This window comes from Phyllobates terribilis, unplaced genomic scaffold (genome assembly GCF_046119375.1).
Source record: "Phyllobates terribilis strain yellow unplaced genomic scaffold, ASM4611937v1 Scaffold_9__5_contigs__length_417890890, whole genome shotgun sequence".
Lineage (NCBI taxonomy): Eukaryota > Metazoa > Chordata > Amphibia > Anura > Dendrobatidae > Phyllobates > Phyllobates terribilis.
Window position 1 is genome coordinate 347596755 of NW_027362769.1, and position 15305 is coordinate 347612059.

Below are 15305 nucleotides of genomic sequence, written 5' to 3' on the forward strand. Positions count from 1 at the left end.
GGTGGAGGGGAAAAAGGGGGAGAAATCAATTGTTGTTTGTTTTGTTTTTTACACTCATGGCAGGCCAGTGCTGCCGCCTGTAACCCACCGCCTAAGGCACCAGACCGCCAGTGCTTAGTGGAAAATACAGCCCTTTTGGGATGTCAGTTTAGGTGGACGGCCATATCTGGGTAAGATTGCAGTTGTTCCATTTTTGGATGATGGATTAAACAGTGTTCCATGAGAAATTCAGAGATTGGGGCTATTTTTTTATAACCTTACCCAGCTTTACTCTTCTCCACAACTTTATCCCTGACCTGTCTGGTGTGTTCCTTTGTTTTCATGATGCTGTTTCATCCCTAATGTTCTCAAACAAACCTCTGTGGTCTTCACAGAACAGCTGTAGATATACTGAGAATACATTACACATGGTGGACTCAATTTACTAATTATGTGACTTCTGAAGGCAATTAGTCATTCAGGATTTTATTTAGGGATATCAGACTACAGGGGGGCTGAATACAAATATTTGTCACAATTTTCAGATTTATATTTTTAAAATATTTAGAAAACCATGTACCATTTCCCTTATACTTCACAAATACTTGCTATTTTGTGTTGGTATATCACATAAAATCCCCTTAAAATACATTTAAGTTTGTGGGTGTAACGTGAAAAAATGTGGAAAAGTTCATGTTTATGAATACTTTCCAAGGTACTGTAGGTAATTACGTACATAAACCCGTAGATTGTCCACCACTGTGCTCATGCTCTTGGATAAGCTGAGCGCTTTTGCCCCTTGGTTTGATTGATCAGAGTATCAGTGCTACCAAACACAGGTATAGGGTATCTGACATTTCAGTGACTTTTCAAAATGAGCAGCCCTGTGTATGCATTAGGAAGAACAGTATGTCTGGTCATTATATGCCTTTTGTCCTGCATTTTTTCACGAGCTTTCCCCTTTGCAGTCTCCATCTCTAATTTTCAGTTGTTTCTGAGTTAGTAGATGGAAACTAGCTGCTATATCTCCCATACAGAACACACTGAGACATGAAGGATTCCTACTTTTTTGTGTATATGTAACACATGTTCAGAAGCAGCAGCAACTTGGAAGACATTTGACAGCACTACTGTGCAGTGTAGCTGTGAATACTACACTGGGATGAGATAAAAAATACTTTTAATAGAAAGCAGAAGCAAATCTGTGAATTTTTATATCCTTCTCTTTCTCTCACTCTGTTCCATCCCCTTACCCCTTCATAGACTTCGATAGACAGCTTCATAGACTTCAATAGGCAGCTGTAATCTGATCCCTCAATTACTTTGTCTTGTTTTGGCCAAGACAGATTTTCTCCGTATTTATAGTTTTTTCACAGATTTTCACAGTGAATGATTTGAGGAGACAGGGAAGAAGGAGCTTATAAGGAGAGAAAGAATTATATTTTTCTGATCAGATATATTACAAAATTTCTTATATTCGCTTGCATTATTAATTCATGAAAAGTTTGTTGAAATAACAATGACTATATATGTTTAGTTATCATGAATTGTGGTTTCATACACATTTTGTTTATTTTCTAATTTAGGTCTGTTAAAAAGAAAGTGTAGTTTCAACAAACTTTGCATAAACCAATAGTATAGGATATTGTAAGAAATTTTGTATTATATCATCTCAGAGAATCCTGCTTCTTTCTCCACTTATCAGCCTCTTCTGTCCCTACTGTTATGATCTGCAACAAGAACTAAGGAAAGATAGGGGAAAGCTGTCCCTACAGTAAGACTAAGCTGAATCCCTACGATGTAGTGGGCTGCCTGTTCCTAGTGAACAGACCCGCCTTCGTCCTCGGCTAGTCTGAACGAAGACCTATAGAATTAAGGGAGGGGTCCCTAAAAGAACTAAGGACTGGGATAAAAATGGGACACCTCCTAAACAGAAGTTGTTATAGAACACAAAAGACAAACTGACAAAAAGTACTAGAGGTCCCAGAGGACCAAGTGAACTGACAGAGATAGGCACCGAAGCACCAGGCTAGCAAGACAGTCAAACAACACTGGAGTCCAGCAAAGTCAGAAGGGCGGAGCTGGAATATATAGGCAGATGGTCACATGACCGCAAAACACAAGATAGAAAAAACTAACAGGAGGGTTCTAACAGTACCCCCTCTTTTATGAGGATCCTCCGGATCCTCCAGGCCCAGGCCTATCCGGAAACCTCCTGTGGAAAGCTTTAACAAGCCTAGGAGCAGAGACATCATCCATCCTTACCCAGGAGTTGTCTTCGGGACCGAAACACTTCCAGGAGACAAGATACTGTAATCTCCCTCTATGCCATCTAGAATTCAAGATACGCGAAATCTCAAATTCGCCGTCTTCCACCACAGGAGGAACTGTGACAGTGGCGTCCCTATCAGAAACGTCAGCCTTTTTCAACAAGGAAACATGAAACACAGGATTAATCTTCCAGGAAGTAGGGACATCCAACCTAACAGCAGACGGGTTAACAACCTGAAGCACTTTAAATGGACCCACAAACTTAGGACCCAGTTTTTTAGAGGAAATCCTCAACCGCAGGTTCTTCGAGGACAACCAAACCATGTCACCCACAGTAAACAAAACCTCTTTACGTTTCCTGTCAAAATACTTCTTGGATTTCTTGTTAGCCTCTTGAAGGTTGCAACGTACATTAGTCCAAACTCTCTCCAAATCACAGGAAAAATTCTCCTCCTCCGGCACCGCTGACCCTAATTTGGAGAACGAACCAAAATACGGATGTCTCCCAGTACTAGAGGTCCCAGAGGACCAAGCGAACTGACAGAGATAGGCACCGAAGCACCAGGCTAGCAAGACAGTCAAACAACACTGAAGTCCAGCAAAGCCTGAAGGGCGGAGCTGGAATATATAGGCAGATGGTCACGTGACCGCAAAACACAAGATAGAAAAAACTAACAGGAGGGTTCTAACACCTACCCCCACCCCTGAATTTATCCACTCTGGAAAAACAGCTCAACTCAGACTCCAGAGAAGAGAAATAAGGAAACAAGCAGATGTAGACACAGAAAGATCATGCTGAGCTTTCTAACAAGTCTTTTACACCATCCTAGAGCTGAATTCACATCTACACAGCTCAGTGCTGCGGTATATTGTCCTCCGTGTTGCTGCTGCTTCACTCTGTGTGTCAATTAAGGTATGAAGAGCAGGAATCACTCTCTGTGTGTGTGCTGTGCTGTGTATGGGATACATTATAGTAGCTAATCCCCCCTACCAGCTCAGAATCAATTGCAAATTAAGAGATTGAGCATGCAAAGGGGAAAACAGGTGAAAATGCAGAGTACAAGTCATTTAATAACCAGAGGTAGGATATTCTTAATGCACACAGGACAGCTTATTCTTAAAAGTAACTTGAAAATACAGTTGCCCTTTATGTATTTTTAATCTATGGATGTAAACAAGAATGCCCCTATTCACTGACAACAAGCAGAGATATTGAAAATGATGACATGTAACACACAGTAAAATTTGAAAGATGTTTTATTATACATTATAATATTACATTATTATTATAGTTTTCCCAGTTTTTATACAGTTTGTATAAAACTGGGAAAACTATAAAAAAAGGTCCACAATCACACACACACATGAAGCAGATAACTTACAGGCGCTTGGTGCAATTACTAATGCTGCAGTCCATATCAAACTGATCCGTGCAATCTCTGATTCCGTCCGCACGGCTGCCATTGTCTTCATTTCAAAGAGATTTTAATAAAGCCTGCAGATTAAGAAACAATAATCAAATGTTAAAGATATATCGAGATAAGTTCATTATCAGAAACTCTCCTAATAACTTAGCTGCACCCCGATAATGAAATGGGAAATGGGACTCTTCATTATTGTACAATATCTAAAATAGACACTTTTCAGAATGTAAGTTATGAGAAAAACTCAGAGGCATCAAAGAATACTGGGATAGTTTAGCTGGGAAGGCTATAGAAGTGTGAACTCAGCTCTATGGTCTAATACAGGCTTTAGTGCAGAATCAGAGTTGCATACCTTCCATGTAAGAGGAAAAAGGGACAGCAGTGTGTAATAGGCTCCACACTGTGCCCAGATAAACAGTTCCACACAATGCCCACATAAATAGCTCCACACAGTGCCCTGATAAATAGCTCCACACAGTGCCCTGATAAATAGCTCCACACAGTGCCCTGATAAATAGCTCCACACAGTGCCCTGATAAATAGCTCAACACAGTGCCCTGATAAATAGCTCCACACAGTGCCCTGATAAATAGCTCCACACAGTGCCCTGATAAATAGCTCAACACAGTGCCCTGATAAATAGCTCCACACAGTGCCCTGATAAATAGCTCCACACAATGCCCTGATAAATAGCTCCACACAGTGCCCTGATAAATAGCTCCACACAATGCCCTGATAAATAGCTCCACACAGTGCCCTGATAAATAGCTCCACACAGTGCCCTGATAAATAGCTCCACACAATGCCCTGATAAATAGCTCCACACAGTGCCCTGATAAATAGCTCCACACAGTGCCCTGATAAATAGCTCCACACAGTGCCCTGATAAATTGCTCCATACAGTGCCCAAATAAATAGCTCCACACAGTGCCCTGATAAATAGCTCCACACAGTGCCCTGATAAATAGCTCCACACAGTGCCCTGATAAATTGCTCCATGCAGTGCCCAAATAAATAGCTCCACACAGTGCCCTGATAAATAGCTCCACACAGTGCCCTGATAAATTGCTCCATACAGTGCCCAAATAAATAGCTCCACAAAGTGGCCAGATAAATAGCTCCACACAGTGCCCTGATAAATAGCTCCACAAAGTGCCCAGATAAATAGCTCCACACAGTGCCCTGATAAATAGCTCCGCAAAGTGCCCAGATAAATAGCTCCACACAGTGCCCAGATAAATAGCTCCACACAGTGCCCTGATAAATAGCTCCACAAAGTGCCCAGATAAATAGCTCCACACAGTGCCCTGATAAATAGCTCCACAAAGTGCCCAGATAAATAGCTCCACACAGTGCCCTGATAAATAGCTCCACACAGTGCCCTGATAAATTGCTCCATAAAGTGCCCAAATAAATAGCTCCACAAAGTGGCCAGATAAATAGCTCCACACAGTGCCCTGATAAATAGCTCCACACAGTGCCCTGATAAATAGCTCCACACAGTGCCCTGATAAATTGCTCCATACAGTGCCCAAATAAATAGCTCCACACAGTGCCCTGATAAATAGCTCCACACAGTGCCCTGATAAATTGCTCCATACAGTGCCCAAATAAATAGCTCCACAAAGTGGCCAGATAAATAGCTCCACACAGTGCTCTGATAAATAGCTCCACACAGTGCCCTGATAAATAGCTCCACACAGTGCCCTGATAAATTGCCCCATACAGTGCCCAAATAAATAGCTCCACAAAGTGCCCAGATAAATAGCTCCACACAGTGCCCAGATAAATAGCTCCACACAGTGCCCAGATAAACAGTTCCACACAGTGCCCATATAAATAGCTCCATACAGTGTCAGGTAAAAAGCTCCATACAATGCCCACATAAATAGTTCTACACAGTGCCCAGATAAATAGCTCCATACAGTGCCCAGATAAATTGCTCCATACAGTCCCCAGATAAATAGCTCCACAAAGTGCCCAGATAAATAGCTCCATACAGTGCCCAGATAAATAGCTCCACACAGTGCCCAGATAAATTGCTCCATACAGTGCCCAGATAAATAGCTCCACACAGTGCCCAGATAAATAGCTCCACACAGTGCCCAGATAAATTGCTCCATACAGTGCCCATATAAATAGCTCCACACAGTGCCCAGATAAATAGCTCCATACAGTGCCCAGATAAATAGCTCCACACAGTGCCCAGATAAATAGCTCCACACAGTGCCCAGATAAATATCTCCACACAGTGCCCAGATAAATAGCTCCATACAGTGCCCAGATAAATAGCTCCACACAGTGCCCAGATAAATAGCTCCACACAGTGCCCAGATAAATTGCTCCACACAGTGCCCAGATAAATAGCTCCACACAGTGCCCAGATAAATTGCTCCACACAGTGCCCAGATAAATTGCTCCATACAGTGCCCAGATAAATTGCTCCACACAGTGCCCAGATAAATTGCTCCATACAGTGCCCAGATAAATAGATCTAGTTAACCCATGAGGCAAATTGTGTTTTTGTTTGTTGCAGCACCTCCCTCTTAAAATACAGTACAAACAGATCAAAATGTGATATTTACCCCAAACTGGAACAAATAAAAACTACAACTCGACATGCAAAAAACAAGCTTCATATAATCCTCTATCAACAAAAGAAAAATTCTGTTATGGGTCCTGAATTTTTTTAAGCTACTAAAATAATTAAGGAAACTATATAAGCTCGCTATTGCTGTAATTGTACTGACCCGAAGAATCATGCTGCCAGGTCATTTTCACAGCACAATGAGAGCTGTAAAACAAAACCTTAAAAAATTATTTTTTTTTTTTATATTACTTGGAATTAAAAAATATTTTTTAATGATGTCAGTCTGTCCTGAAACTCATCTAACAAAAAAATAAACCGTTAGATGGCTGTGTGAACAGAAAAATATTTAAGATAATTTTGTATTTGTTTATTTTTTTCAAAATGCATTAGCAATTTCTGTGTTTTTTTTTATATCTTAAAAATGTTGCGATTTATTAGTATACTTAAGCCCTGCAATATTAACAATATTTTTTTTATGCCCAGAATTACATTGTAATCTTTTTAATATTTTTTGAAGCCCTGCAAAAATAATAAATATAGGAAACTTCCTTCCCTTCCTGGTTGCACACACCTAATTCCTCTTTGAGTTCTGCGGAATTAATTTCTGTGTTGACTTGTACACATCATAGGACCATCTGTTTCTCATTGCTTTTAGTTCCTTGTTATTGTATTGACTTTAACCCTAGACGAGTACAATCATTTTGGAAACATATAGAAAAAGAATTGTTCTATGGAACAAACTGCTGGCAGGGACATAGCTAAATTAGGAGGAGGGGATGCAGTAACACCCAGGTTTTAGATGATTGAGGAGACCCAAAAAACACCAATGAAAAAAAATGTCACATGATAGTTGGGAGAATGTTACAGATGAATGATCAGGGCATTCGACCCTTGACACAATGCCGTTTATCATTCATGGCAAGCACAGGAAGATCAAATGCAATAATAGTGTATTATGGAATTGCTCTATTCTCAGCCCCCTGAATATACAGCAAAAAAAATTCCCAAAAATTGTAAAATGTAAAGAAAGCAAGAGTGCAATGATTTGGAAATCTCTTTTGACCTGTTCGCTGGTAACAAGTTGAATGGTCCTCTCCTCTATACACTGAGAATCTTAGAATCATTTAATTATATTATGTCTGGTAAATGGTCAGATAGTCAAATTTTTGCAATTTTATGTTGAAGAACATTTTTCTTAAAATTTTTCTACAATATTTAGACGCAGGTATTCACAGATTGGTGACCTCTGACCATCTTTGCTTCTGGGAGACTCTGCCTCCCTAACATGCTCTTTTTATACAAAGTCGTGTAACTTAGCTGAAAATTGACCCTCCACCTGTTTTTCATTAGTACCACTTACTTTTCAGGCCTTTTGTTAACCTTGTCCCAACTTTTTCAGATGTGTTGCTGCCCTCAATTTCTAAATGAGTTAACTTTTTCAAATAGAAATTTGTCTAGCGTTCAAATTCTGATCTTTCTTCTACGTTGTTCTGTGAAAAAATATGGCTATAAGTGATTTCCTTTACAATTTACACAGTGTCACAACTTTTTTTGAAAGTAGGGTAGTCTCTTTTGGATTACCGAAGTCAAACCTTCACTATTATAGCAAAAACATTAGACATCAGGGATGTAACTACTAAGGGTTTATGGCCCCACCCAAGTCTCAAAATTACACTTCTGGCACCTGTATGTCTTTTTATAAGTTTTACACTACCATTTTTGGGGAAAAAAAAATAAAATAATACACCTCTCAACATTGAAACACCCCCAAAACTGTCTTTTTGTATACATACTCCATCGATGGTCCACTTTATGAAACTTTTTGGTGATATAAAAAATGTTCTGGTATAAATTACATAAGGGCGACAGTCAACAAATATTCCAGGCTTCAAATAACAAGATGCATTTTTAGTCAAATCTGTTTATTATGGCCAAAAAAGGAAGAAAAAGCATGGAACACCCACATTTCAGGGAATATTGAAGTCATACAAAGGGATTTTTTGCTTGCGAAATGTCTAGCTTCCCTTGGAAACAGCAGATCATCAGCAGGTCCATATTTAAAGAAGGGATTGACCAGATGGCATTTTAACCATGTATTGGTAAGTATGGGCTTTTGCAGTGATGTGTCACATGTGGCATTCACTTTACTAATGCCCAGAATTGTTTTTGTAAGGTCTTGCACCGACATGCTCCTGCTGTTTCATCCTGATCTTATGTGTACTACATCCTGTTTCTTTGATTGACACTTACGATAAAAACTATTCTATCCATAAAAATCTAAGGAAAAGTCTTAACTTCTTTGTATCATGCTAGAAACAACCTTAGAATAATAGTACACATATCCAGTGTCCGTAATGGTGAGTCCTGAAATATCAGAGTCATACATCAGAACCACAAGACCTGTGTTGCCAGACTCTGATACTCATCTCCAAAACTGGACCCTGATACTTCACTTTGATACCTGAACCCTAAGACTGGTACCTTTCTCTGTTTCTCTGTTGCCATACCCTGACAATTGACTCTGGTAGCCAGACTTGATACCTGACCCTGACACTTGACTTTGATACTTGATAATGAAACCTTACTCCAATATTTGCCTCTGATACCAGACCTTGACTTTGGTACCTAACTTGGCTACCTGACCCTGAATCTGGACTCTAATATTTGTCTCTGAAACCAGACACTGTCTCTGGTACCCAACCTTAATACTTGACCTTGATAATGAACCCTGACACCGATATTTGCTTCTGAAACCAGACTCTGACTTAGGTTCCCAACCTGGATACATGACCCTTACAATGAGACTTGACTTTAATACCTGCCCCGATAATGAACCCTGGCTCTGATTTTTGTCTTTGAAACCAGACCCTGACTTTGGTACCCAACCTTTTACCTAACCCCTGACAATAATATTTGACTTACATGCCTGTCACTGACCTTGTTTCTGATAGTTGCCACTGAAACTAGATTCTGACTGCGGTGGTCCAACCTTTTTACCTAACCCTGAAAATGAAATATTTTTAATAGCACACGTCTCCTTGACATCCATTGTCCATATTGGGGTATCCTCAAATATCAGAGTCATACATCAGAACCAAAAGACCTATATTGCCAGACTCTGACTCATTACCAATACTGGACCTAGATACTTGACTTTTATGTTTTACTGAGATTGGTACCCTTTTCCGATAGCTGACACCTGACTCTGGTACCCAACCTTGATACCTGACTCTGACAATGACTTGATACCTGGCTGGCCTTGACGATGAACCCTAATTCTGATAGTTGTACTTAATCCATATTTTAATCCATATTTTATAACCTCTTAGGGTTAAAAAAAAAGTATTTAGGAAAATAAAAATCATTTTAATTTAAGAACTAAATTACAAGTCGCCAGAGGTTGCACTAAATATTTTCCAGCAGGATCAAAATACTCCACCTAGCATTTATGAGGAGTATTTTCAACCAAGGAGATTTTCCTAGTAAGTGTGGTTTTGGAGGCATGGCTCTGCATGGGCTGTCCCAATACTCAATATGCTGGCTTCCTACCTGCGCGATTCCTGTAAGATTCTGTGTCTGATGACATAAAGCTGGTCATACACATTAGGCAGCTACAGTGCCTACAAGTAGTATTCAACCCCCTGCAGATTTAGCTGGTTGACACATGCGGAATTAACTTGGCATTGTGACATTTGTACTGTAGATCAGCCTGGAAGTGGGAAATGCACTGCAGCAAATTTTTTATTTTTTTTTAAAACGTTAAAAGTTAATTCAGAGTGTCATTTATTATTCAACCCCTCAAACCACAAGAATTCTGTTTGGTCCCCCTAAAGTATTAAGAAGTAGTTCAGGCACCAAGAATAATGAGCTTCACATGTGTGGGTTAAAGATCTCTTTTGCCAGCCTTTTCTGACTATTTAAGACCCTCCCCAAACTTGTGAACAGCACTCAGACATGGTCAACATGGGAAAGACAAAGGAGCATTCCAAGGCCATCAGAGACAAGATCGTGGAGGGTCACAAGGCTGGCAAGGGGTACAAAACCCTTTCCAAGGAGTTGGGCCTACCTGTCTCCACTGTTGGGAGCATCATCCGTAAGTGGAAGGCTTATGGAACTACTGTTAGCCTTCCACGGCCTGGACAGCCTTTGAAAGTGTCCTCCCGTGCCGAGGCCAGGCTTGTCCGAAGAGTCAAGGCTAACCCAAGGACAACAAGGAAGGAGCTCCGGGAAGATCTCATGGCAGTAGGGACATTGGTTTCAGTCAATACCATAAGTAACGTACTCCACCGCAATGGTCTCCGTTCCAGACGAGCCTGTATGGTACCTTTACTTTCAAAGCGTCATGTCAAGGCTCGTCTACAGTTTGCTCATGATCACTTGGAGGACTCTGAGACAGACTGGTTCAAGGTTCTATGGTCTGATGAGACCAAGATTGAGATCTTTGGTGCCAACCACACACGTGACGTTTGGAGACTGGATGGCACTGCATACGACCCCAAGAATACCATCCCTACAGTCAAGCATGGTGGTGGCAGCATCATGCTGTGGGGCTGTTTCTCAGCCAAGGGGCCTGGCCATCTGGTCCGCATCCATGGGAAGATGGATAGCACAGCCTACCTGGAGATTTTGGCCAATAACCTCCGCTCCTCCATCAAGGATCTTAAGATGGGTCGTAATTTCATCTTCCAACAAGACAACGACCCAAAGCACACAGCCAAGAAAACCAAGGCCTGGTTCAAGAGGGAAAAAGTCAAGGTGTTGGAGTGGCCTAGTCAATCTCCTGACCTTAACCCAATTGAAAACTTGTGGAAGGAGCTCAAGAATAAAGTCCACATGAGACACCCAAAGAACCTAGATAACTTGGAGAAGATCTGCATGGAGGAGTGGGCCAAGATAACTCCACAGACCTATGCCGGCCTGATCAGGTCTTAGAAAAGACGATTATTAGCTGTAATTGCAAACAAGGGTTATTCCACAAAATATTAAACATAGGGGTTGTATAATAATTGACCCACACTTTTATGTTTAAAATTTAATAAAATTCAACTGAGCAACATAACTTTTTGGTTTGTAAGATTTATGCTTCTGTTCATAAAACCTACTCTCGTTTGCAGTTTGAAGGCTCTAACTTATTTGCATCTTATCAAACCAGCTAAATCTGCAGGGGGTTGAATACTACTTGTAGGCACTGTATCTTTCCCAACTCCTCCATACACTCTAACGCTCAGCCGAGGCCTCTGGTGGTGGCTTGTCTCCCTGACAGAATTAGGGTTGCATTGTTGCGTTAAATCACCTGCAGTCCTTTGGAAAACTATTGAGGAAATATTATATGTTCATTGTGTTATGCCAATTCAGCTCTTCAACATCTCTATACATTACGTACTTAATATATACATTACAATGCTGTCCGGCCACCGTAATGAAAGTGCAGCCACGGGGAGAAAATTTACTTTACTCCTCCCGGCAGCCACCGGCTTTCAGTCATAGAGCCCTGCATGGAGTGGCTACAGTCGCCGGTTAGTACACAGAGAACGGTGGCTATAAGCAGTGCATTTGTACAAAGCTAGCTGTCAATCAAAGTGCCTGGGCGTACTTACAACCACCGCTCATAGCATAGTTAATGGTGACTCAGACTGAAAGCCAGGGGCTACTGGGAGAAATACAGTTCATTTTCTCAAGATAGCCATGCTTGTAATAAGGCTGAACAGCATTGTAACACTATTAACCTGCAGATTAATCCTATATCTCCAAGTTAATAGCGTTTGAGCACAACATGATCCTAACAGCTGACTCTGATACTTGACCACTGATACAAGATATTTCTTGTGTCCATACTGATTTATATCTTTGGTTGCAAACAGGACACTTAATGCAACATTTTTACTCTGTTTTTTAAGGGCAGAGCATGGGAAAAGTTGTGCGACAGTTGTATGACTACCTTGGTTCCCATGTCTATTTGTATTGGAACAGCCAAGATTCTACAATTTAAGATGGCAAAATTGAGCTTATCAGCTTCTATGACAGTAAAGCAACTTTTGCATTCTGATGGGTGTGATACATGCACAATGGCACATAATCTAGCATATATACTTATGTATAAATATATATACAGTCAAGGTCAAAAGTGTTGGCACTCTTGAAATTGTTCCAGGAAATAAAGTATTTCTCCCAGAAAATTATTGCAATTACACAGGCCTACAAAGAAAAGAACATAGAACCTACAGTCAAATATGGTGGAAGTTCGAAGATGTTTTGGGGTTGTTTTGCTGCCTCTGGAACTGGGTGCCTTGACTGTGTGCAAGGCATCATAAAATCTGAAGATTACCAAAGGATTTTGGGTGGCAATGTAGTTCCCAGTGTCAGAAAGCTGGGTTTGCGTCCTAGGTCATGGGTCTTCCAGCAGGACAGTGACCCCAAATATACTTCAAGAAGCATCCAGAAATGGATGGAAACAAATATGAGATCTGGAGCAGTTTTCAAAAGGAGAGTGGTCCAAAATTCCACTTGAGAGGTGTAAGAAGCTGTTGATGGTTATAGGAAGCGATTGATTGCAGTTATTTATTCCAAAAGGTGTCCAACTAAATATTAAGTTGAGGCCAACAATTTTGTCCGGCCCATTTTGGGGATTTTGTGTGAAATTATGTCCAATTTTCCTTTTTTTCTCTGTTTTTTTGTGTTGTTCCAATACACACAAAGGAAATAAACATGTGTATAACAATGTGTAATGGCAATAGTTTTCTGGGAGAAATACTTCATTTTCTGGAACAATTTCAAGGGTGCCAACACTTTCGGCTATGACTGTATATGTTAATGCACAGTATATAATATTGCAAATACTGTCGTTTGTACAGACGTGCCTGGGAAATCAGGCAGCAAGTCTGATGCTGCAGATAAAGGTGTGATAAGCGGCTAAACTGTGATGAAACTGCCCCTTCTCTGTGTGACATGTCAGTGTCACAGGATTGTGATAACGATCAACATGATTTCATTTGTTCCTTTTTGTTATTGTTGGAAATCTACAGATTCTTATCAGATTTTCGTCACTGTCACTTCTACATTTCACTGCTCTGTAAACCAGAATAGGAAGCTAAATATGCAGCAAGCCAGGTTCTGGAGGAACACGTGTGAGCCAACTGCAGCAATATACAGATATAGCACATATACAGTATACAGTGTAGTATGGAGGAAATTTGGGGTCTGGTAGGGCATAAGGACATGGGTTATCCTCATCAGACAGCCACAACTGGTAAGATTGGGGGTTAACTTTTGCTATCTTTTTCAGGTTAATATAATGTGATTTAGGATATGCTGTGGATTTTCAATGCCATATTTGCAAGCAGGGAATCTATAATATATTACAATAGTAGTAAAGTATGTGAGATTTTTCCAAATGCTGCGGAAAAATAAACCTGCGGTGAAGACTTAAAATTTTTACATGTGAACGTACCCTTAGGTACCACCACGTATAGAAAAATGTGGTACCACCATGCATTGTACAGGTGGCAAAATCAACTTTATACTTGTAAAACTATAAAGAAATCAAAAGAAATATGAGACGTAATTGTAACATAACTAAATGACACGGCAGATTATATGGTTACGTCTCACCCCTGTTTGTGCGGTGTCTCTCTCTATGGTTTACTGTCCAGATTGGTCTTGAGCTACAGGTATCTAGCATTAAAATTATCTAGCATGCCAACAATTGAACAGCTCGACTATATTTCTAATATTTATAAGTCTACAAAAGAGCCACCATGACCCATAATTATTGCTAGCTACCCCGATAAGTCGATCCTAAAGTCTTCTTCAACAAAGCTTTGCTGAAGCTAAGTAGGTAGACCTTCTTCTATCAGTTACCTCTCACTCCTGTCTTAGCGGTAGCTTTCTCTGCAGTTTACCGTCCTGATCAATAAAACTATCTAGAATGCCAACAGTAGGACATATAAATCATATTTCAAGGTTTATAAGCTTAAAAAAGACAGCCACCATCACCCTTGAAAGACGATCCTAAATCTTCTTCAGTAAAGCCTCGTCGATGCTAGGTAGGTGAAACTTTTTCTAATGGTGGACACGCGTTTATATGATACTAAACTTTGCCAAGAAGACCAAAAATCTTACCACCTACGAGGAGGAACGTATAATTGTAAAGTTCTACCATGATAATTGTTAGATTTATATTAATTTCGCCTAAATTGGATGTCTCGAGATCAATTGTCTAAAGTTTGTCATACACATAAGATGAAAGTCGCCGAAATGAACCATGACTACTTCAGCCAACGATTGATATCTGCTACTTTTTTGTCTGTTGTCAGCTGAAACTAAACATGTATGGCAAGATTTTATGATTATGGTGATCATTTGCCCACTTAATGTCCCCGATCTGCCAGTGTAGCCGATGGTCGAATTGTCTGTACTAACAATCCAATGCAGGATTGACTGACTACAGTCTGGCCCAGCCTAATCTTTAGCATATGGCCAGCACTAGTTGAATGTGTCCATCAAGAATCCCTTCGCAGTCCTGACCAGCTGTAAGATCCCTATAGATAAATGGCTATAGGATTCGGGAAACTTACCTTACGTTTTCCATGAGTCACCTGTCTGAAGAGATTGAGGTGAGCGTACATTTTTCCTTCTCATAGTTACATGGCCCAGAATGTCTCTTCTGCGGTTCTTATCGTCACATCACACGTATTTCCTCTTCAGCTCAAAGGCAGGATAGTCCAGCCTACTGAACTCACTTCTTGTTCTACGCCTGTACTTTGAAAGTGCATAGTTTCCCAGCTCTGACATGGGCTTTGTGGGCAGGGACTGAATGCAAATTAAAACTGTCTTCTCCTCCAGCTTGGAAAGCTGCATGAAACTCTAGCACTTGAAACCTTCCTGTGGCTTCAAGTTTAAGTGCACAGAAAAGCTGCACGTATCCCGAAAATACATTCTGAAGGATTGTAGAGAGTGACGAAAGCTATAAAAGTGAATTTTCAGAAGATAAAATATGGCATGATTATTGGAACAGATCCCAATCTACGAGTTTCTTTACTCCA

The 15305-nt window shown here is 40.4% G+C and overlaps 1 protein-coding gene across 4 annotated transcripts in view; it reads right to left on the reverse strand.

Annotated features, from left to right (window-relative positions):
* The window catches only part of IL4R (interleukin 4 receptor), a 53547-nt gene extending 38493 nt beyond the window's left edge, over positions 1 to 15054 (reverse strand). Inside the window, exons 1-3 of one of the 4 annotated variants that reach the window (XM_073648111.1) lie at positions 14838 to 15054; positions 7625 to 7754; positions 3633 to 3745 (exon numbers count right to left, since the gene is read on the reverse strand). In XM_073648111.1, the coding sequence (XP_073504212.1) occupies positions 3633 to 3667 (35 nt within the window). In that variant the 5' untranslated portion in view covers positions 3668 to 3745; positions 7625 to 7754; positions 14838 to 15054. The remainder of the gene's footprint in view (positions 1 to 3632; positions 3746 to 7624; positions 7755 to 14837) is intronic. The other 3 variants (XM_073648109.1, XM_073648110.1, XM_073648108.1) reach the window with 3 other exon arrangements.
* Between the last annotated feature and the right edge of the window lie 251 nt (positions 15055 to 15305).